We start from the raw sequence: 24,798 nt of genomic DNA on the forward strand, positions 1-24,798 counted from the left end.
GTCATTATTACTATTCCAAAACAGTAATTGCCATATTGTCTTGTAGCTAGTGAGAATTTATGTTGAAAAAATCTGATCTAATGGACTGGGATCGCTACAAAGCCAAAGAAGAGGCCTTACAGGTAGAGGACAGCCCACAAATAACTCCAATTTTGTTACATGTTCCTATGACTTAGCCCGAGTTTTTTCAGAGTTTTCTAGCTGATATGAAGTCAAATAATCTTGTTGAACTCTTTATATATTGCCACGACATGAACATAAAACAACATGTCCCTGAGCAAAATATAATGCTGCATTTAGTCTAAGTGCTGGTTGAGTACCCATAAACTATTTAAACTAGCAGCAGCATCCTCCTGTCTCTTCTGAATTGTGATCCTCAGTTCCTGGAAGTCCTGCAGACATCAATACAGGAAAAATTAGTATTACATACACCAAATAAATAGAGCAAATGATTCAGTGGACTTACTGATCTCAGTTGCTCCATGTTTTATGCCAACAAGCGCAGCATCATAGAACATCTTTTGTGTTAAGCTATCATAGAAGGCTTGCATCACTTAATCTCATTTAGTTAAATGCTTGGAATGCTCATGTTTCTATGTGCAGTATTTGCTAGTCTTTATTAATACTGATCAAGGTTCTCACCATCTCAGTATTGAATCCCATATCGGTACCATTTTATTACAATATTGGTAGATAGTATAGTACAAGATGGCCAGGCATATTGACAATTGGTATGGTATAAAGATGCATACCAATTTGGTACCAGCATATGGTACGGTACAGCAAACCTTGGCACCGATATTCTAACAAAATGTTAAAATTATGGTTAGTAGAGTTTAAGTTCCTACCATAAAATGTTTTATAGAATAATTTAGAAAGTTCAATACAATGACTACTTTCATTATTCAATAAACGTGGCAGTATATCTATCACACGTTTTACAGATTTTTTTTTTTAATTGAAATGGCATTGAATCTCAATTTTTATGTCAACACTCGCTATATAAAATGGCTATAAAACCAAAAATCTTTCATCTTTTGAAAGTTAGCTCTTGTTGATTAATATGAGGGTTTAAAGGATTGTAATTAGGCAATTATGACGGTTGACTACTTCAAATAAATAAATATATCTTTAAAAGTATCTTGTCATATTTAACATTTTTAAGAAAGCAATAAGCTACAAAAATACAGGATATTTAACGATATTCAGATACTATTGGAAAAGATGTTGGAGAAATATAATTAGGTGATCCTAGTATATTATAATGCAGAACCACTATGCATATATTTCCCTCCCCTCCCCTGAGCAAAAACAATAAGCCTACCCGGTTTCAGTATCAAATGTAGAATCAACTACAAAGTTCAAAAACTTCTAAAAGCTCTCCTAACCATCTATGTAACAAATGCATATTTTTATCAGAAGAGAAAAAATGCTTTCCTTAAATTTGCTTGCACTTTCTTTCTTTCTGCACTCAAAAAAATACTGGAAAAATAAACATCTTTTTGATGCTAAGTATCACAAAAAAATGCCAAACCCAAAATTCAAGTTCTGGCACTTCATAATTCTAATAAAGTAATTCTATGGTAGAAATCCTAAAATAAAAAATCTGAAGCTAAATCATGGATCTGGCTTAGAAAAATCTTCAGCATGCTGGCAACCAGCATCATAAGCATCATGTCTACTACGTTCATCAGCATCTAGCTTTTTTGGTTCGATACTATCACTTAAAATATTGTCTATTTCAATTGCTGGTTGATAACAAAGCAGTTTCATTGGATCTATGATTTCATCTCTTTCACTATATGCCATTCCAAACTGGTCCACATGATCTCTGTCAGATGTCGTTGCATTGATCAAGTTCTGCTGGAAACCTTGCCCAGTTGAATGATAATTGTGGATGCTTATGATCCCAATATGTTCAGTCATTGGTGCACATGGTGATGGTTGTCTCATGGCATTGAATTCAGCAATTTCAGAGAGCTGTATCATATCATTGAAGCCAATCATTTATTCGATTGGTGCTGCGGCAAATCGTGGTGCCATAGAGTTGAAATCAGTCATTGGCTCAGTTGGTGATATTGCTGTTTTTTGTACCATGCAACCATGATTATCCATTAGCTCAGCATAGACTTCTCCTAATTGTAGTATCATTCTATTAAAATCAATCATCTGCCCACTTGGTGCTATTGCTGATGGTTGGAACATACCATTAAATTCAGTCATTCGCATCCCTGCTGCTAATACTAATTGTTGTACCATTCCATTAGAATCAATCATTTGCTCACTTAGTGCTATTGCTGATGGTGCAACCATATCATTAAGTTCAGTCAATTGCACATTTGGTGTAATTTGTACACTTGGTTCTGCTGCTAATGATGGGACCATATCATTAAATTCAGCTTAGATTTACAACCCCCCATACTTGGCCAATACCCACGATCCTTTCACATGTCAATAGTGTGGCCATCATAATATTTGTCTCCTTAATATATATCTACTGTCTACCTATTTATCTGTTCCAAATATAGAATGCCAAATAATTGGTCTATGACCATGAATCCATGATCATATAAATTATCTAACCTAAATAAACGATATTAGCAAGTATGCTGTTTCATGATAAAAATAATGCATTGTTTGTATTTCTCTCAAAACCCTAAACATTGAACCCAATTGCAGTAAAAAAGCATCTAACCCCAGCAAGATTATATTTATCTACGTTTCCAAGAATTTAACTAACCATCAAGCATTTGCTATTGGCCTATGTAGTACTTGGTAATTCGTACCACAGGCTATACCTAGTTAGACATGATATGATTCATGATAATATTCAAGTGCATGTACAGGCCCCGATCAGATCTGACCAATGCTTCAGTATGATTGAAACTTTATACAGCTATGCTGGGTTGGATTTTAGTGGGTAAATGGCAACATGATTCAATGCTCAGTTGGATTCTAGTTGAAGTTTGAGCAATCTGAGCAAGCCAATCCAAATTTCATTTCCTCTCAATTTGAATGGTCAAGTTCAAAGAAGGGTTAGGTTAGAATTGGGTAGGCCAAGAAACATTTTAGGTTTTTATCAATAAAAAAATAAATAGAAAAAGAAACATGTTAAGCACAGGTTAGCCCTTGACCAGAACCTCTTTGAATTGCAACTAAGGTAATATAGCAGCCCAGCAATTTTAATGCATCTAAAAAAGATTCACTTTTAAAAGAACTTCTAAGGATTTTATTGCCCATCTCTGGCAAGTTGCAAGTTATTTTCCACATCCACTTTTATGTACCTTAAACCTTGGCGCTGATATTCTAACAAAATGTTAAAACTATAGTTAGTAGAGTTTAAGTTTCTACCATAAAAAGCTTCATAGAATACTTTAGAAAGTTCAATATAATGACTACTTTCATTATTCAATAAACATGGCAGTGTATCTACCACATGTTTTACAGATTTTTTTTAATTGAAATGACATTGAATCTCAAATCTCATGGCAACACTTGCTATATAAAATGGCTATAAAACCAAAAATCTTTCATCATTTGAAAGTTAGTTCTTGTTGATTAATATGAGGGTTTAAAGAATTGTAATTAGGCAATCATGACCGTTGACTACTTCAAATAAATAAATATATCTTTAAAAGTATCTTGTCATGTTTAATATTTTTAAGAAGGCACTAAGCTACAAAAATGCAAGATATTTAAAGATATTCAGATACAGTTGGAAAAGATATTGGAGAAATATAATTAGGTGATCCTAGTATATTATAATGTAGAATCGTTATGCATATGTTTCCCTTCCCTTCCCTTAGCAAGAACAATAAGCCCTTGCTGTCGTTGAGCAAAGTGTATGCCATGGTTGCGCAAGAAGAACAGCAACACATAATCGCTCATGGCAAAGAAGACAGAGCTGAAGCTAGACATAGGTAATGGGTTGGGCTGCCCATTACACAGTTTGGCCGACATGAATGAAGCTGTGCTTAGCACTGTCTGACTGCTACAGTAATGGGCCGTGCTAGGTACGGTCCATTAAAAGAGGCTGGACTGGGTTAAGGGTTTGCGGCCCATGGTCCAGGTCCGGCACGATCCATAAGGACGTAGGCTGGCACGACCCACAGGCAAGGCATGGCATAGCCCATGCCAGGTTCGGCCCAGCCCGTGTGCCTGGCACGGCCTTGCACAGTTCAGACCCGGTACAGGAATGGCGCGGCCCGCGTGCTGACCCAGACCTTTTTTTTTGAATTTAAAAAAATATAATTTTCTTTATAAATTAAAAAAAGGTTAAGGAGCAAAATTAAATATAAATGTTAGATTTTTTTGTAAAAATAAAAAATCACCTTATAATAGTGGGAGATTTGGTGTGGAACCCTACTAGTATATTAATAACCATTAAAATGGGATTAGAGAGAGAGAGGGCTAGGCTTGACCTCCAGAATACCATGAGAAAAAAAAAAGAAATAGAGGTAACTCATCTCAATAATTAAAAGATAAAAATTAAAAAATTATAAATATAAAAAATTAATAATTAAAAATCTTGTTGATCGTCATTCGTCGGTCGTATTTGTGTCGTTGGTAGTATTTGTGTCGTCGTTATCTTCGGATATTGTATTATCTCCATCTTTATCTTGAAGTCTCGCCTCGGTGTTCAACCAATCTTTGAAGCAGAGTAGCATCTCAATTGTCTCGCCGATCATCCTACTCTTTTTTTTATCCAAAACACGCCGACCTGTACTAAAAGCATATTTTAATGTCACTGTGGACATCGACACCGCTAAAATATCACATACAATAGTGGACATTATAGGATATTTAATACTTTTCCATCAAGCTAACACATCAAGATTCTCTATTTGACTTTCATCATATGCAGATTGAAGATTATTTCGTAAATAAAATTTAAGTTTACTACTTAAAGATGAAGATACAGATGAACTTGAAGAAGCATGTGTATGTCTCCTATGTGCAATAAATGAGAAAACAGATGATGAATGAGAAGTACTAGAAGAAGAAGCAGAGGTTTATGAACGAGAAGCGCTAGATCCATGAACCTTTCATCATATAAAGTATAAACATCATGAAGAAGTTCGTTTACCTCAGTCCTAGCGGGTTCGAGATCTTGATTCATGTTTTCACAATATGCATCAAGTAAAATTAACACACTACTTAATTTAATACGTGAATTAAATATAGCAGCTAAATTATGCATAGAACATATCCTGTCCCAATATTCATTTCATTCAGATTCCATTTCATAAATAATAGGCTCTAAAATATTATATTTATGTTATGAAAAATTTTGGCTAATAAGTTATGCCTATTGTAAAAATGATCAAGAGGTTGGATAATAAACATCAGAAAGAATATTAGTGGTATTATAAAAATTAACCAAAAATTCTTCTAAAATTTTATCTTTATTCCAATCATTTTCAATCAATATAAAATCTAATCTACGATCATTAATATATGCACTTAATAAATTTTTATATGGATTAGCATCATATATTATAGCATATGTTGAGTTTCAATGAGTAACTACATCAAGTTTAATTTTTTTAAAATATTTACCATGATCTATATATATTTACTTAAATTCTTAAAGTCTTGCTTTTGAAGTATGAATAAAAGAAACTGTATTTCTAATTTTTACAATAATATCTTGAATCATACCCATACCAGATTGAATAAAGATACTTAAAATATGATATGCACATCTAATATGTAATAAATTTTCATTTAAAATAGGATGCAACGAGTCTTTCAATAATCTGACACCAGAATTATTATTAGATATATTATCAAAAGTAATAGATATAATTTTATCATTAATGCCATATGAATATGCAGTTTGGTAAATAATGTTAGAAATTTATTGTCTAGAATGTAAAAAATCAAAAATATGAAAAATAAGAATATATTTATTTAATAGATAATTATTATCAATATAATAAGCAGTAATAGCAATAAAATAATAACTATCAACAAATGTTGTCCAAATATCAGAAGTTAATGATACTTTTGAATTTAGGACAGAGAGAGTTTCAATTAAATTTTATGTTATTATTAAAAAATTAATCATAACTACTTTTCTAAATGTACGTCTACTAGTTCTTTTATAAGCAGGTTGTAGGGTTAATTGAACATAATCTTAAAAATTAAAAGACTCACATAAGCTAGAAGATAATTCATCTTTAACTATCCATTTTATGAGTGCTTTCTTTTGATTTTCATAATTATATACAAAATTATCTACAAGATTATCCTCTTGTATATTAAGGGTGCTTTGAAGATGAGCATCACTCATCATATGGTTCTCTTGATGTCTTTTTAAATGACCAATTTTTTCGTTACTAGTATAACTATATAATTTGACGTATTTTTTATATTTTGCTTTTAAAACTTCATCTACTATGACTCTTTCAAAATTATTCCATGCAGTACTAGTACTCTTATGGGAAGAAGAGGCAGAGCTTTGACCTTTAATATTGGTTTTAGAGGGAGTAGGAACAGTAGTTTCTTCTCCCTCAGAAACTGAGGGAATACCAAAATGACTCTCATCAAAAGATGCCATATCTAAATATGAGTTATGTAAATAATAATAATTAACCAAAATACCAAATGAAGAAATTAAGTAGAGGTAGGCAGAGAGCCAAAGATTTGTGAGCTTCCTCTTGTGCTCCTTAGGATCTCAACAAGGACCTCCAAGCTCCAAGACTTCAATAGGTGGACTAATCTTTCTCTTATGTACTACTTGAACACTTGCTAAATATTGCTAGAAGAGAAAAAAGAGTAGTAGAGAAGGAGAAGAGAATTGATTTGGTAGAATGAGAATGGAAAAGAAAGGGGGTATTTATGGGAATCTTAATATTTTTATTTTTTCAAATTACTTCTAAAATTAGCCGTTTTATGACTGTTGGGAGGGTTAAAACGATAAAAATTTAGAAATTAGCCGTTATCCAATCAAAAAAAAAAAAGAATTAGCCATTACGGGCTGTGCCTGACCCGTAACGACCTTAAATGAGCTGTGCTTGGCATGGCCAGTAATGGACCTAAAGGGACCATGCTAGGGGTATTTTAAAAAAAAATAAAAAAAGATCGCCCATCAAGCCCACGTGCCGCCCATCAGGCTTGCGAGCTTGACGGATCACTAGCCGTGCTTGGCACAGCCCGCCAGACCCCAAGTCTAGGGCAGGTCAGGGTTCGGGATAAATGGACCGTACTAGGCATGCTATTTACCAGATGGATGGTTCTTGGCATGGCCCATTTAGACCCTGACCCGGTGGGCCTGGATCGGGCCGTGCCAGGCATGACCCAGTGCCTATGTATAGCTCAAGCAGCTGCCTTTCATGCGAGCAGCAGCAACAAAGGAAACTTTAAATTCAAGCCAGGTAGGAAAACCAAATGCGAGCATTGCGGGAAGGTTGGTCATGAAAAGACAAAATGCTGGGAATTGGTGGGCGATCCAACAGCTTGGGAGTCTCGACGTGGTGGAAGGAGCAAGAAGAATGGCAGTGCAGGAGCTACCACACATGCGGTGCAAACTGTTAATGATGCCTCATCACTTCCAACTACAGCACCACAATTTTCAGGCCTCACCAATGATCAATATCAACAACTAGTGATACTTCTTAGTTCATTCAAGAATTCTACTGACCAACTTGCAGGTGAGGGGCTCGCATTTGATGGTAGTTATTGGATACTAGATACCGGCGCCTCCATGCATATGACCGGCTACTTGGATCTCCTTATCAAGCCAGCGACTATCTCACGACCCTGCCTAGTGCGCATTCCTAATGGAAAGTGCATTAGTGCCATGAGGTCGGGACGTGTGCATCTTGGATCTAACAGGATGTTTTATATATTCCCGAATTTACCTGCAATCTTATTTCAGTTGCAAAGCTAATGGTAGATTTGAATTGTTGCGTGACATTTTTCTCAAATTTTTATCTTTTACAGGACCTCACCTCGAGGAGGCTGATTGGAGCGGGTGAACAGTATGGGGGAGTCTATCGGCTTGGACATATGGCAACATTATCCGCATTTTCAGCTGTCAAGATAGATGCTTTTGATATTTGGCATAAGTGGCTGGGACATCTGTCGCACCAGGCCTTGTCTCTTATCTCAAGTATTCCAATAAATAAAGCAGAGAATGTTATTTATGATGTTTGTTTTCATGCCAAACAGACACGAAGCTTATTTCCTGTTAGTAATAAAAATTGTTGCTGTCAATCTCCTCATCGTCTATTCATTGAGAATGAGTATCTATAAAATGAAGTCTACACTGATCGAAGTTGTCTCTGACGGAGATCCTCCGATATTTAAGTCAAAGAAGGAGAATGGGCAACAGTAGAATAAGAACGGAGACAGAGCTCAGCGTATCAAAATTAGCTTACCGAAATTTATTGCCTTACCTCTTTTTTATAGAGTAGATGGTCGTAACCGTCAAATATGGTCTCGCATTTAGCGATATAGAATCACAGGACGGTAACTCGCAATGGGTTATTAGTCCTCATGAATTACGCCACGATATCAATGGAGTAACCGTCCGTGACGGTTATGATATATTTGAATGAGTCGGCCGACTATGCATCGGGGGTCGGTTGTCGGTTAGTAACTCTGAAATACCGACGGTCGAAGTAGTCTATTGTCTGTAGAGTCCGAACATCAACCGCTTACCTATTTGGATCGGTAAAGAGGGTTCGGTCGGTCGGTTGAAAGTAGTGTCGGCCTGCTCAGCCGACATATGGTCGGTAATCGCTTCTAAGATCGTCCGTTTATTTGGTGGATTAGAGTCAGGTGTTGGTCGGACTGTTCTGAAGATTGATCGGCAAATGGAGGTCAATCGATTTTTTCCAACAGTTGCCCCTCCACTTCTGAGTCCAAATGGCGAGTCATCACGTGCGTAGCTACGTAGTCGGTCACTTTGGATGAAAGGAGTGGTTATCCATCATGTCGAGTCTCGATTTTGTCGCCATATTCTCCGAAATACGGTCGATTATCCCCTTTGTCGTTTTTGAACTGTCGTATCGACAGAGAGATCTGGTGTTAGGCATTGTTCACGGAAGGTGAGCCGACGCCAGTCGTTATATCGGGAAGGCAAATCGGCATCGTGCAATTCAACTCTGGCTTGTAGATTCCTGCAACATGTCAGGGCGTCATTGGGTCGGAGTTGTTCACGCGGATGGAGGTGATGTGGTTCAATCTGGTATAAGTGCGTCGAACTGTCGGGCCAATGATGGGCTGAAATGTTACCACGCATCGTCATCTGGCATGGCTTCAGTCTGGCTGCTTTCATCCGATCCGTCGGGCATTCCTCTATATAAAAGAGCTCTGTCAGTCAAGTACTCATCCCTCATTTTATCTTTTCTGGAAAGAGGGCTCTGTTAGAGAGCAGCTTTTGAGCAGAAATCACCTCCTGTCGCTTTCCTCAGTCCAGATTTCTTAAGTATTTTCGATGAGTGAGGTTGTCACAGAGGGTGATCGATCGTGGGTTCCGACCGATGACTCCCTATCGGACTCGGAGGCTTTTTTGTTGTGGGGTTCGACCGTTAGTCGGTTTTGGAAGTGGCATCGTGCTTCAGGTCGATGTCAGCTTTTTACTCCTGGTGCCGATAGTGGGGTCGACGATCGATTTTTGTGTATCCCATGTCCCCATCTCAGCTGCATGATCAAAGTCATTTTCGTTGGTGGACGAAAATCTGAAGCTCGCGCCTAGCTCCTCTTTCGAGAAGGGTGCGGCCGCTGCCCGAGTTTTGTCGAGGATGGTTCAAGCGTTGGTCGTACTCTGAAATCTTTTTCTAGCTTCAATTTTCGGTCGGGCTCCAACCAGGAGGGTGCGGTCGTTAACCGCATTCTCCATGTAAAAGTAGATCAGGCTCGTGATGTGGTTGGCCAGGCTGCATGATCAGCCAACTATCTTCACGGTCTGACCTGATGTGTAGCTCCCAAGCTAAAAAGTGAATTATATCAGAGATGTTGATCCAAGACGGACCTACCAATTCTTCGATAGAATGAAGATTAGTCGGCGCCTTTGATTTTTCTTTTTGTATGATTGGACTCCGGTCTGATTTTGTAACTCTTTTTTTTGATAATAAAATTTTTTTTCTGAAATACTTTCCTATGTTATCAAATTTGTAGCATTTGCTTGTTGATCCGTCTCTGAAAGTAGATTGTAGATCCGACTATTTCACAGACTTCGAAATTTGCTAGTCGTGTAATTCTCGATGTATTTAGCTAGGATAACGATGGCAAGTCGAATACCCATGGCCCGGATCTTGGTCGGGCTTATACGTCGCGTTGTATGTAAAATAATCTCTGGATGTAGGTCGTTGATCCGACCATTTCGCAGACTTTGTAGAATCTACTAGTCGAGCGGTATCTGACGTATTTGGTTAAGATAATGATTGCAAATCGAATATCCATCGTCCAGACCTTGATCGGGCTCATACGTCGCGTTGTTTGATAAACGGTAGAAAGTCAAATATCCCTCGTCTGGCCGTGACCATGTTGGTATAATTTCAATCCAACCTTGGTCGTCTTGGCATTTTACCTTTCTTAGTTGATGTTAAGTCGGCAAATTAGCCAGCTGCTTGGATCGCGAGCTGACTATGGGGGAGCGTGGCTTTTGTAGAGGAGATCTTTGTTGCCAGTGCTGGCCTCCCATTGATGTTGATAATCCCTCGACCAGCCGTGGCCGTCGGTGTAGTCCCAATTCGACCTTAGTCGTCTTGGCATTTTGCCTTTTTTAGTTGATACTAAGTCGGCAAATTAGCCAGCTGCTTCAATGGAGAGTTGACTATAGGGGCAGCACGGCTTTTGTAGAGAGGATCTGCATCGCCGACGCTGGCCTCCAGTTGAAGTTGATAGATCGGTTCTTTGGGAGAACTAGTATGTCATCAGTGTCGAGATAGTCGATCTTCTGACTTTTACGATGAAAATCGAAGTATATTCGGTGTCGAGATCGTCAATCTTCTGACTTTTACAGTAAAAGTCAAAATATATTCAGTGTCGCTTTAAAATCATGGTCGGGATGTCAGTTTTTGTAAGAAAATTGAAATATGGTCGACACCGAAGCAGTTGATTCTCTGAGTGGTTGCATTCGGAAAGAAATCTTATTAGCTAATTGTCAAAACAACAATAGCATCGTAGTGAGGAGTTTGAATTCTTCGAACATCATCTTCCAAGGTAGTTATTACATTATGGAGCTGCAGTTGCTTCATCGACTCCTCGTTGGAAGTTGTCCTCCGGTCCAGCCGTCTGGAGATCATGTTGATGACTCCCACAATCGGCTGGTTATTCACAGCTTTCTCAGTCGGCTGGAGTCATCGATCGGCAGGAGGTTGAGTCGGTGGGTCCCTCCGATATTTTTCGAGATAGCCTCATCGAATCAGAGTCTCTATCTCATCCCTGAGCTGGATATATTGTTCGGTATCGTGACCATGATCACGATGGAACCGACAGTATTTCTTCCGATCGCGGCCCCTCGACAGTGCTCTCATCGGTGGAGGGTATCGTAAGTATTCTGCTCCTTCGATCTCCATAAGAATCTACGCATGAGCAGCAGAGAGAGGAGTGTAGGAGTCATACATGTCGTAGTTCGGCCTCGAATTTCATCATCGAGGTGAAGTTCGTTCATTGGCAGGTGGCCGACTTGATTCAGCTAGAGCTTCTTCTTTCTTCTATTTCTTCTTCTTCTGACCCTTGCCTTCTGTCTGACGTCGATCAGAAGCTCGTTCGCATGCATGTATTTATATGCGCATTCCAATAATTCAGCATATATCCGAGGGAGGGTTTTCTCCAGTGAGTACGTGAATCGGGACCCCCTTAGACCTCTTTTCATGGCTGATATGGCCATGTCTTCATTGAGGTCTCTGACCTCAAGCATGGCCGTGTTGAATCAGATCACGAAATCTCGAAGTGTTTCAATCTCTCCTTATTTGATCGAAAAGAGACTATCCGAGGTTCGTGGCGGCCTTCGGCTGATGCTGAAATGGGCCACGAAGGAATATTCCAGCAGCTCGAAGGAGTGGATACTTTCCGATCTAAGCCCAAAGTATCCAGCCTGAGCAGCTTTTCAAAGTGTAACCGGAAAGTCGATGCACAAGAGGGCGTCGGTTGCTCCCTGAATTGTCATGAGAGTTTTGTAGCTCTCGAGGTGATCGATTGGGTCAGTGGAGCCATCATAGAGCTCTACATGCGGCATCTTGAATCGAGTCGGAAATGGTTCATTCAAAATAAGTCGAGAGAGAGACTGGGCAGAATGGAAATCGAAGTCATTTGATAATTTCTGACCGTCTGTCTGGAGCTGGCGAGTCGACGGTCGATTTCTTCGAACTTACGTTCATAGTTCTCGAGCCGTTGGCAGTGGGAGATCCTGGGGGTTGATCCTCCTGATGAATTAGAGGGAGAGGCAGACGGTGCTCACGGTTGCTTTCTTTTTCTTGCCCGATCCAACTAGAAAGGAGAAGGGCACCACGAATGGTGGGTGGCACGTCGAGATTGCCACGTGTACCACTGCTCATCCCGTTGAGAGAGCTGAGATCGCCGCTCTGGTGAAGGAGACAGAGATCGTCACAGATGACGATGGCTATGCTTGGAAGGTGCTGAATGCGCCACCGATTGCTCCGCCGGTAGTTGTGGTGGCTGGGTTTGCTGTTGTTGGAGGCTTTTGACTGCCTCCACGAGGACGTTCATTTGTTGCACGATCACAGCAATCTGAACGTTTGTGGTAACCACGAGGCATGGAGAACTGGGCTCCGCTACCAGAGGCAGGGGAGGGGCCTCTTCTCGATGGAAACAGTGTCTTATCGAGCCGGTCACCATTGATCGTTGAGCTCTGGTTCTCGTCATTATGAGTTTCCTTCTTGCCGCGGTTCTTTCCCTACCTAGCATGTCAATCTGTTGCTGCCAATCCCCTCATCACCTGTTCATCGGAAACGAGTACCTGCAAAATAAAATCCGCACTGATCGGAGTTGTCTCCGATGAGGATCCTCCTATACTTAAGTCAGAAAAGGAGAATGGGCAACAGTAGAATGAGAACGGAGACAGAGATCAGCGTATCAAAATTAGCTTACCGAAATTTGTTGCTTTACCCCCTTTTTATAGAGTAGATGGTTGTAACCGTCGGATATGATCCTGCATTTAGCAACGTAGAATTACAGGACGGTAATCTCATAATGGGTTATTAGTCTCCATGGATTACGCCACAATATCAGTGGAGTAACCATCCATGACGGTTATGATATATTTGAATGAGTCGGCCGACTATGCGTTAGGGGTCGGTTGTCGGTTAGTAACTCTGAAATACCGATGGTCAAAGTAGTTTGTTATCTGTAGAGTCCGAACATCGACCGCTTTCCGATCTGGATCGGTAAAGAGGATTCGGTCGGTCGGTTGAAAGTAGTGTCGGTCTGCTCAACCGATATATTGTCGGTAATCGCTTCTAAGATCGTCCGTTTATTTGGTGGGTCAGAGTCGAATGTTGGTCGGACTGTTCTGCAGATTGATCGGCAAATAGAGGCCAGTCGGTTTTTCCCAACAAGAATGCAACTACTTATTTTGAGTGAATGCATTGTGATATTTGGGGGCTATACCATACACCACCGTTGACAGGTGCACATTATTTTCTCACAATTGTGGATGATCGTAGGAGAGGCATTTGGGTTTATTTAGTGACAACAAACTCAAAAGCCTGTAAGTTTTTGATTGGTTTTTGCCATAGGGTAAAAACTCAATTTGATCATGTCATTAAAGTCATTGGAAGGTATAATGGGCAAGAATCTGTATCTAGCCAAGTGCAAGAATTTTATTTTGATAATAGCATAGTGCACCAGACATCTTGCACTGATACTCCGCAGCAAAATGGACGAGTGGAACATGAACATCGCCACATTGTCAATGTGGTGCGTGCACTACGATTTCAAGCCGGATTGCCCGTCAAGTTTTGAGGAGAATGCATCTTAACTACAGCATATCTGATCAATTATACTCCATCACCATTGTTGTTTGGTAAAACACCATATGAAATCTTGTTTGGACAAGTGCCTCGATATGATCATCTCCACATTTTTGGTTCCCTGTGTTATGTTCATTGCAGGCCACGGAGCAAAGATAGATTTCATGAGCAGGCCCAGCGATGTATTTTCATAGGCTATCCTTATGCAAAGAAGGCCTGGAAGGTTTTTGATTTGGTAACAGAAGAAATCTTCACCTCTTGTGATGTTATTTTTCATGAAGGTTATTTTCCTTTCTTACATTCATCAAGTGATGATGAGGTATCACCACCTATCATACCACTTCCACCTGTTCTTGATTCATGTTCTACTTCCATAGTTGACTCCATGCCAAGTCCAAATGAGATAAAACATAGTCCTCCAAATCTCACTAATAGTCTTGTAGAAACATCCACAAATAGGACAACTAATGAAGTAAGGGGGAGTGCAATAGCACATGCTCCATACTCAGCTAATGATGAAGCACATGATCAGCAACAAATTGTTATACAATCCAGTAGACCATGCCGCATCAAAAGGCCCCCATCACACTTGAAGGATTTTGTTTGCCACACTGTCCAAACCAATGACTCTTCTCTGCCGTCTACTTCTCTAGCATCCTCAGATATGTCCTATCTTATTAAGAATTTTGTCACTTCTCAACATTTTTCTGCTTCTCATCAAGCTTTTGTAGCTACCATAGACTCTGATGTTGAGCCGAGGACATATTCTAAAGCCGTCAAAGATCCAAAGTGGTGAGATGCAATGGCCCAAGAGGTTCCTGCATTAGAGGACAATGGGACTTGGACCATTGAAACATTTCTTGCAGGCAAAAGACCTATTGGGTGCAAATGGGTATACAAGATTAAGCGTTGGGCGGACGGGAGTATCGAATGATACAAAGTCCGACTCATTGCAAAAGGCTTTACACAAGTTGAGGGGCTCAATTTTCATGAGACTTTTGTGTTAGTTGCAAAACTTATTAGTGTGCGATGCTTACTTGTGGTCACCCTCGCCAAAAACTACAAGGTCCACCAATTGGATGTGAATAATGCCTTCTTCCATGGCGATCTCGACAAAGAGGTTTACATGCAACTACCCCCAACTTCACTTCTAATGGTCCCAACAAAGTTTGTCACCTACATAAATCTTAATATGGCTTGCGACAAGCTTCTCGCAATTGGTTTTCTAAGCTTTCATCAGCATTGAAGTCTTATTGCTTTACTCAATCCATGGTTGATTATTCTTTATTCACATATACTCATCCAACGTGTTTTATGGCGGTGCTTATTTATGTTGATGATCTTATACTTGCTGGCGATAATTCTCAGTGTTGTGCTACCTTCAAATACTACCTAGATCGATATTTTTGTATTAAAGATCTCGGACCTCTTAACTATTTCTTGGGCACTGAAGTGGCACGAAGTTCTTCTCGTACGTTGCTTTGCCAATGAAAGTATAAATCTTGGACATACTGAATGTAGCATGCTTGCTGCTAAACCAGTATCTTTCCCCATAGAGCAACAACACAAGCTAGCTCTCGCCTCTAGACCATCTATATCAAATCTGAGGAGATACTGACGTTTCATTGGTCACTTGATTTATCTTACCATCATACGGCCTGAGTTGTGTTATTCTATTCATATATTATCTCAATTCATGTACGAGCCTCGGTAGCGCACTGGGATGCCACTGTACGAGTACTTCGTTACTTAAAGAACAACCCTAGATAAAGCATTCTTTTACGTCCATCCGACTCTCTCCAACTCACTGCCTATTGTGATTTTGATTGGGCTAGTTGCCCATTAACTCATAGATCTCTCACCGGCTACTTTGTGATGCTTGGTGATTATCTTATTTCTTAAAAAACTAAGAAGCAGTCTACCGTCTTATGTCCGTCTGTTGAAGCAGAGTACTATTCAATGGCCATCACTATTAGTGAGTTATTATGGTTGCATAGTTTTCTTTGATTCTTGGGGTATTTCATCTGCAATCTATGAAGCTTTATTATGATAATCAAGATACCCGTCATATTGCTACTAATCCTATTTTTCACAAGTGCACTAAACATATCGAGCTTGATTATCATTTTATTCGCGGGCACATCAAATCCAAAGCCATATCCCTGACACATATCTCCACTAAGCTACAGCTAGCTGATATGTTTATCAAGATGCTTGGCAAAGATCATTTTCATTTTCTCTTACGTAAGTTGGGCATTCTCCATCTCCATACACAAACTTGAGAGGGAGTATTAGCGGTGATACTCATCCATAAATAGTTAGCTTGTTGTATACTCTGTTATGAGATTTGTTTCTATCTCTTGTTTCTTATTTTTTTGTTGTTGCTTTCTTTTTCTAAGACAAATCTCATAATCATATTGGTTAATTTGTTACCATCCAGATCTAGCCTTTCTAGTTGTATATAGCATTATACCATTCATTGGATGAATGAAGCAATTCCAACAATTCCACAAACAGTGCCAATTTTATAAATTAAGCCTTAAGATTTTTTCAAAATCAAATAAATTCATCAATATAGTATAGCTGTATGATTTAACCATCCTTTGGTTAACATTTGCTTGCCTTTTAATGGAAGATGGCTGGGGTTTTGTGTTAGGTTTTTTCTTTTTCTTTTTTATTTTTTTATGCTGGCGACGATAGGAAGGATTGGACCACAGAGATCTCAACATACTCATTTAACATAGAATAAATATGGAGATACTAATTAAATATTGCCCTCTGCAATGAAAGAATCTCGTTGGCTCACATGTTGTAAAGCTAAAGAATCTATATTTTTGTGAAAAAGTAGCTCTAATATTAGTTTGTTTGATATTGTCATAAACCCTTAAGTCCTACTTTGTTTCTTTCAGCTTAAAACTATAAACAGTATCTACCCAAGCTGACCCAGTTAACCTAATCCAACATGATTTAGCTTTAGATAGAATTGGCTCGTGTTGAATGTTTAAAAGTTATATTTCTTATAAGTAAAAATGAAAAGCTATTGGTCGATTGGATCAAGGATCTTGGTCATAATGACCTCCTCCATATCATGCTACATGTTTAAAATTCATAATTAGTTACATCACAAGAAAACAGTAAAAATATTACAATTATTGAAATTCAAAGCATACAATATAATATGCTTCTCATTATTGGAAAATTCAGATGAAGCTTCATGTCCCAATTTTCACTGCAAATTAGCATCTCCATCATCTCCAATGATAGCTTGATCTCATAATTAGTAAGAATCCTGCAACTAGTGCCAAAGCCGGGCTCCGGATAAATTATGATGATGGGCATAGAAATGATATCTCAAGCCATCGAATATCTTAGAGCATTTAATCCCTGCCAATCTAGTGCATCAAATTTTGTATCACTATCTGAATTAATGAAGATTTTGTGAATTTCAAATGATATCTCGAGCCATCCTTGAAAGAGTAGGAATTCTAAGTATTTTAGGATCATAGGAGTATTACTTTGGTTATTTTATCTTGCCATGGCAATGTTGGAGGGTATGGTTTCACTGCACCCTTCTCCTCTCTTCCTAAAGATCCCAGGTCTCTAAGCTGGTCCCCTTCTCCTGCTGACTAGACCAAGGTTAATGGTGATGGGTCATCCCAATGACATCCTTAGCACAGGACACGGAATCCTACCTAGGCGGTTACTCCTTTGCAGGATCCAAGATCTTCTAGGCACAGCGGGGCTAATTTTATAGTGGACTGGTTGCCTAATTGGACCGTCCAATTTCCTTTGAAGCTGTTACACTTATATTTTACTCAACTGGTACTTCTGGTTGATATTCTGAACTGACGGCTGCATTAACCTTCCTTCCATTACAATATATATATATATATATATATATATATATATATAGAAAACAATAATAGAAGTGGACTAGATTTTCTGCTGAATTTAGGAATTGGGCAGCCTACCATGGCCTATGTCAATCCAACATCCTTATAGCTCAAATTCTATAGGAGGAATAAAAAGAGCACGATGAGTTTAAATTTTTTTTTTGATATACCTGATTAATTTATAAAAAAAGAATAAAGAAATAATACTGGTAAGTCATTTTTGATCAGAACTTTACTACATTCGATACTCAAATCTACTACTGTTCACCAATTCTTGCTCTGACTTAAGCATCGAAGAATCCTCACCGGATACAATTTCGATCTGTGAGGATGCTATTTTCTAGGTGCTCATCACCGACGATAAACGATAGGAAATTGGCCGCAACACCTATCAAAGAAAAAAGAAAACAAAAAAGAAATTAGTGAAGTGGCAGAAACAAGAGGGCATGGCTGGTGATTTTGCTGCAGGACAAGTTAGGAGCAGTTGCATCAGAAAAAAAATTGAAATAATTATTGTATACAAAAATTAAAAAATAAAAAAGAAAAAAAAATTATTGGATAGGTTAAAATGGTTAGTGGGATAATAGAATTAGGACTGAAATCGGATCGGATACATTCATATTTATGTTTGTTTTATTTGACGAATATAGATATGGACATTATTCAAATATAAAAATTTATATCCATATTTATTTTAAATAGATATATATATAATTTGGATATTTAAAATATGGATATAATTATGGATATAATTTAGATAATTAAATTTTATGATTATAAAATTAAAAAAAATATTAGATAAATGATAAATTAAAATAATATATATATAATTATATATATTTTTAAAAAAATTAATAAATATTATATAAAATTATATAGATTTATATAGATTTAGATATTCAAATCAAATAATTATCTATTTATATCTATATCTATTTTTTCTGATAAATATGTATATAGATATTAATAAAATTTTGAAATATTTTATTTATATTTTAATTGATTTGAATATAAAAATAAATTTGATTGGATAATACTCATGTCACTTTCACTCCTGTTGTGCACACGTGTCAAGCGGTCCCCACCGGAGGCGAGTCCCCACATGCCCACACCAGAGTTTAAGGGAGGTCCCCTCACAGCCTGCCCACAACATGTCCCCCACTCTGGAGGGTGTACGTGCGAACGTGCGGACATGGGGCAACATGCCCCCCACTCTGGAGGGTGCACGTGCGGACGTGCGGACAGGGGGCGGGTGCGGACAGGGGGCGGATGCCCCCTACCTAGCGTGTCACTGTTGTGCACATGTGTCAAGCGATCGTCGGGGTGAACCATACGCCTCGGCCCACAAAGTATTGTCCGCTCCGGTTGGATCCGGACAGGGAGTATTGCCCCGTAGTCCCCACCGGAGGCGATTCCCCCAGCATCAGGTAGACGGTCTCATAGTTTTGTCCTTATCCTCGGTGGAGAAAGATGCCTCATGAGGAAAGATGTGTTCGTATCTCTCTTGAGCACATACACATATCAGAGTTGCCCGATGTAGGAGTATTAGCAGAGATCCCCACAGCCTGTCCATAACAACCCCAGGGAGACAATGGAAGCGGAGAATACTGGGCGATTCCGAGTCTCCAATGGAGTTGGGAGTTTTTCGCGGTAGGAATCGTAGAAACGAGGAAAAAGATGGGAACAAGCGGCAGCCGCAAATGAGACGGTGGAAGGAAACCAGGCGCACGGGCTGTTCCGGTTCTCATCCTTGATGAGGACACGTGTACAGCTCAGATTAAGCCTCTAAACTAGTATGTTTGAGGGACTGGGATCCTAGTTCACTGCATCCGTCGAAGCCCTCGTAGTTGACCCTTCCCGCCGGCTATCATCCGGCCGTTGGAGAGGGTGGGCGATGAGGATCGTAGGATTGACGGGCGGGATCGCCTCCGGCAAGAGCACCGTCTCCAACCTCTTCAAATCTCACGGAGTTCCCGTCGTCGACGCCGACCTCGTCGCCCGTGTAACTCTCTCTCTCTCTCTCTCACTCTCTCTCACACACACACACAACTCTTACGGGCGGGATCGCCTCCGGCAAGTATAGATTTGTTTCTTTTAGTTTATCCCTTTATTTTTTTTTAAAAAAATGAACAAGATAAAGGGAATTCTTTGCTCAAAAGGGAAGATAGTGGGAATTCCATTTTTTTCTATAAGATTATTAGGGAAGTTTTTTCTTCATGATTTTGTATTTGAGTGATAGATTTTGTGGCGAAGTTGTGGATATGGGTCGGGCAGTTAGATTGCATTAGCTTGAATTGGATAACCGATGCGGTAGACCACGTACCTGTTGATTGGCCTCGGTGGCTTCATTGTAGATCCTGCCGAGTTCCCAGAGTTCTTTCAGCTTGGAATTCAGCAACAATTTAAGGTGCTGAGGTCATGCACTCATGCTAAGATCTGGTCATGGAATTACCTTTAAGCTTAAATTTATCTTGTATGGACACATAACTTCGACTATAAAATGGTGTAAGGATTGTTAGAAGGCCAAACATATAGATTGAGGCAGATGACATGTTTTATGAGGAAATCCTTTGAGTAATTAATTTGATTTCTCATTGTTGCTGCACAAAAACCATTATGTCATCAGGGTCTAAACTCAAATATTCATAATTACAAAGGAATTAGGCACTCTGAATAAGGTTGCACGCATAAAAAAGCTTCTACGCATACAATTCATGTTTTGATTTAAGCCTCTACAATGTTTCATTTTTGTCTTATTTCAGCATCAGTTATGTAATATATTTTGTTCAAGTACCACCATTTATTCTTTTATGTGCTAATTGAAAATATTAGGATATCATTCAGATTCTTCATTCTTGTATCTGTACCGTCCTTGTTGCTGCTGCCACTTTATTCTTTAGTTTCTTTTAGTTTTCCCTCTGTTTCCCATTTCCCAAAATGACTTTGAAAACTGATTCCAAAACAGTTTTCATAATCTCATATATAGCTTTTATTTGCATAAATAGGTAAATTGCTTCCTTTCTTATGAGGTATTATCCTAATTACCCACATTTCCTTGGAAGTGCTGCACTTCAGGATCCAGTTATATGCAATAATATCGTATCAGCTTTTCAATCAATCAGATAGAGCAGGCATTGGACTGCATCAAGAACATAGATAATGAGACCCATGGAAATATGACTAATGCAGAAAACCAACATAATGAGCTACATATGATGTCAGGTTACGGTTGCAAACGGAAACAGCACCTTTTGGCCAATATTCATAGCACATTTGATTTTTAGGAGTGCAAGGAGGGGTTTTGATATCTTCAGTTGATCTTTAATTTATTCTTGGTTAGAAATTAATATTTCTAGACTTGGGCAATATTTTTGGAGCTGCAAGTGATGTGAGAATCCAACTTTTGAGTGTAAGTCTGATCTGAGAAGAAATGATCTAAAGAGTTCATATTGAGTATAATATTGGGTTACAAGAGTCTAAACTTATTCAAGAATGTGTCTCAAATTGCTTTGATTCTTTTTTTTTTTTTGGGGGGGGGGGGTGGGGGGGTTCGTGGGGTGGGGTTAAATGGATGCATTAATTAAAATAAATGCAAATAAATACATCCATGATAATCAGAAAATAAAATACTAGAAAACTGATCAGGAACTGCTTTGATTCTTTTATGAACATGTGACAGTAATGAGGAATCCTTTGGGAAATATTGAACTTTGTTAAAACTTCTGTCATCTTCTTCTTTTTGGATATGTCTTCAAGTATAGAGTTGGTGATGCCTGTTATCCTGTATGATGATTTCTTGAGAAACTGTACTTTTAATTGTTCCATTGGTCAACTGATTGTGGTCCTACTTTAGGCATCCTTGAGCTTCAACTCTGAAATCTCTTTATTACTTGCAAACTAAACTTCAAACCTTAGGACATTGATCTGAAGCCCTTTCTTGCACATCTACTTTATTTCATTTAACTTCACAGTTTTCCTCCAATCTTTTAGAACCATTATTGATCCTTTGGTCAAAATTAACTCTGATACCTCACAATAGCCTTCTTATAGCTAATTTGGACATGTCAATCTACCCCATCAATTTAACTTGATGCCTACCACAACGTTTTTATTTTACCTAGTGTCAACATTCTTTTACATGTGACCTCTCAATATAGTATTTATCTTTCATGAAAATCTAGGTGATCTTAATCTTCTGAGCATCCTCTTGACCATTTGATCTTTCATAAAATTATAAAATTTTGCGCATGCATCACTATCCCCTATGCTGTATACTGTTATGTAAATAAATTCTTTCATGTTGGTCTACGGTTAATATAATCTCGTAGTATTTTCTGTGGAGTACCTTGTAATTTTGACGTGCACTTTGTGTTATCATACCTTTCAGTACGCTCAAGATATTTGAGCTATGATGTCTCATTATCTTTGTAAGCTTTTTTTCCCATTGTCTATCATCTTTCTTTGTTTTTTTCTTTTTACATGCAAAAGTACATTGAAGCTTACTTGTTGTTGGAAGGTATTGCTAATTCTGGAGCTAATTTATTTCAGGATGTAGTAAGAAAGGGCACCGGTGGTTGGAAAAAGGTTGTAGCAGCATTTGGCAATGATATTTTGCTAGAAAATGGAGAAATTGACAGAGCAAGTCTAGGTCAAATTGTTTTTTCTGATTCAACAAAACGTCAACTTCTCAATCGGTATGTACTTGAAGTTAGTTGTAGCCTCTAAACAAAAAGAATGAGAAGATGCATTCTTAACAAGGGAATAAGCTTGTTGGAGGAATATCTGTTGAACATGTATTTTAATGCTTCACTGATAACAGTGGACTTGGTTGCTACTAGTATAGCCTTCCCAGTCACCCTTGGGATTGTGGTAGAACAAATTAATTTCATGTTTATGTTAATGCTCTTTGTGAAAAGTCATTACCCATAACTTAAAGCAATACTATAGGTTGTTGCATTATTTTTGTATGGCCAATTCAATCATGAAAGGTATAAAATTGTCTAGATTATAGCTGAATTATTTTGCTTATTCTCACTATCTGTAATTTTGGCTTATGACTTCCCTTTTTTCAAATTTTTTTTTTTAAAAAATATTCACTTCTATGACTCTTTGCTTTTATAATGATTACGGTCAGGGGAATTGAGGTCTTTTGGTTATCTAGGGAAAGAAAGAAAAAAGTATGTATTTTTATTTATGTCAAGTTGTTGCAATTTTTTTTTCTCTCTCTCTCTTTGCAGTCTACTAGCACCATATATTTCTTCTAGCATTTTTTGGGAAGTAATGAAGCTATGGCTCAAGGGATCCAAGGTTATCATTCTTGACATCCCATTGTTGTTTGAGGCTAAGATGGACAGATGGACTGCTCCTATTATTGTTGTATGGGTTGATCCTGAAACTCAGGTACAACGTCTAATGGCAAGAGATGGCATACCTGAAGAACAAGCCAGAAACAAGATTAATGCTCAGATTGCATTGGACTGGAAGAAGACAAAGGCAGATATAGTCATCAATAACTCAGGTACAATTGAAGAAACAAAACTACAGTTTCAGGAGGTCCTGAACCAGGTTACCAGGCCTTTAACATGGAAGGAACTCGCACTCTCCAGGGAAGGTGTTTTCTGGATTCTTATATCTGCACTTATAGGTATTTTAGTGGTACAGAAAAATTTAAAGTGGTGATGGGCATTACCTATCAGCGAACTTATCTTATCAATCACACTTGCTCAAAATCAGAGAGAAATATTTGTGCAATTTATATTTAATTTATTGAACTAGCTTGCTATAAGCCTTGCAATTCTGCTTCCTTTATGATATTTTTTAATGTGAATCAAAACATCTTGCACTCTGCTGTACTGCTCAGTCTAAGTAGAGCTGCATTTTGTTGTTTCTTTTGGGGTCTGCTTGCTCATTCAGAAACAATCAGACACTTGGTTTCAAGTTTCTAAATTGAGCTGATTTACATTTTCATCTGTATTTAACAATTTGAAAGTTAAGACAACACTTCTTTAGTCATGCTATGTTGAACCCTTCAGTTTATTTCTTGAGCCAATTTATCTTTTTTTTTTTGCCTTTTCAATCAGTAGTAAACATGCTGAAACATGTCAGTGGAGATAGGATAATATGTAATTGAAAGTCAGAGCTTCACCTCCTATCGGCATCCAAGAGTTGAAGCCCAAAGAGTGAACTTACCTGAAAGATTTTCAGTATTTCATTTCTTTCAGTATTTTCTGTTCCTGTACAATTTCCTTAATCTCAATTTCCTATGTCATCACATTTTGCTCGATAGCAATTTCCCCCTGTTCAGATGTTTAGGAATGTCCAGCAAGTCAAAACATGAACACAAGAACCAGTTTTTTTTAGCTTATTACTAGACGTCAAATATGTTACCTCTATTATTGTTCTTGTTAGATGTGTGCCCTAGAAGCCAATCTTGATTGACACATACTTTTCTCTGGGACATGTTTTGTATTTGTTAGGCAATTTTAATAACCAATCATATTTATGTGTTCATGATTTGTCCTAAAAATTAACAAAGATGATTTTGTATATTCTCAAGGTATTGAGAAGTTAAGACATACATCATTAGTGGTTAATTTTTAAATACTCCCGATCGAAGGATCGTCACGGAGCACAGTGATCAATCCATTCGTGATCGATGCACGGATCATCTCCCTTTAGGACAGATAGAGTCTCGAGTCTGCGGTGTAGAGACACTAAGGTGAGAGTGCAGGTGGTTGTTAGAGAACAACTTGCACTGAGCGTGACCAACATGAGAAATCATTTGGATGTCTACTCACTCGTCAGTGATCTTCTCGATGCTGCAGTGGTGTAACTGATCCTTTGACCTGTGGTGTGTTGGCTATTCGCAGCGAGGCTACATAGTTTGACTGTAGGTTTTCTTAGTATCTAGCCATATGGGTTCTTGCTGTGTATATTGGTTATGTAGGTTCAGATTTGCT

General features: G+C 38.4%; 2 protein-coding genes across 3 annotated transcripts; both read left to right on the forward strand.

Moving 5' to 3' along the window:
* Positions 1 to 7,216: 7,216 nt before the first annotated feature.
* On the forward strand, positions 7,217 to 15,192 carry LOC109505165 (uncharacterized). Its single transcript, XM_073256435.1, has 6 exons — positions 7,217 to 7,819; positions 7,948 to 8,193; positions 12,393 to 12,637; positions 13,713 to 13,931; positions 14,088 to 14,738; positions 14,970 to 15,192. Exons 1-6 carry the CDS (start codon positions 7,217 to 7,219, stop codon positions 15,190 to 15,192), a joined length of 2,187 nt encoding a protein of 728 aa, XP_073112536.1.
* A 4,352-nt stretch (positions 15,193 to 19,544) lies between these two features.
* LOC105035737 (dephospho-CoA kinase) lies at positions 19,545 to 23,698 on the forward strand. Of its 2 annotated transcripts, XM_073250261.1 has the most exons (4): positions 19,545 to 19,841; positions 22,388 to 22,533; positions 23,077 to 23,146; positions 23,240 to 23,698. In XM_073250261.1, exons 1-4 carry the CDS (start codon positions 19,734 to 19,736, stop codon positions 23,516 to 23,518), a joined length of 603 nt encoding a protein of 200 aa, XP_073106362.1. In that variant the 5' UTR covers positions 19,545 to 19,733; the 3' UTR covers positions 23,519 to 23,698. The 2 variants fall into 2 exon arrangements, with proteins under 2 accessions (XP_073106362.1, XP_010909713.1); XM_010911411.4 differs by having other exon boundaries at positions 19,557 to 19,841; positions 23,077 to 23,698.
* Positions 23,699 to 24,798: the final 1,100 nt, after the last annotated feature.

This window comes from Elaeis guineensis, chromosome 1, assembly GCF_000442705.2.
Source record: "Elaeis guineensis isolate ETL-2024a chromosome 1, EG11, whole genome shotgun sequence".
NCBI lineage: Eukaryota > Viridiplantae > Streptophyta > Magnoliopsida > Arecales > Arecaceae > Elaeis > Elaeis guineensis.

Bases quoted from the DNA above. Each gene is read 5' to 3' on its own strand.
- LOC105035737 (XM_010911411.4), top strand. From the start codon at position 19,734: ATGAGGATCGTAGGATTGACGGGCGGGATCGCCTCCGGCAAGAGCACC. The intron at 19,842-22,387 runs GTAACTCTCTCT...AATTTATTTCAG, and splicing joins ACGCCGACCTCGTCGCCCGT to GATGTAGTAAGAAAGGGCAC. The intron at 22,534-23,076 runs GTATGTACTTGA...CTCTCTTTGCAG, and splicing joins AAACGTCAACTTCTCAATCG to TCTACTAGCACCATATATTT.
- LOC109505165 (XM_073256435.1), top strand. From the start codon at position 7,217: ATGCTATTTACCAGATGGATGGTTCTTGGCATGGCCCATTTAGACCCT. The intron at 13,932-14,087 runs GTTTTGAGGAGA...TGTTCATTGCAG, and splicing joins CAAGCCGGATTGCCCGTCAA to GCCACGGAGCAAAGATAGAT. The intron at 14,739-14,969 runs GTGAGATGCAAT...AAAACTTATTAG, and splicing joins GCCGTCAAAGATCCAAAGTG to TGTGCGATGCTTACTTGTGG.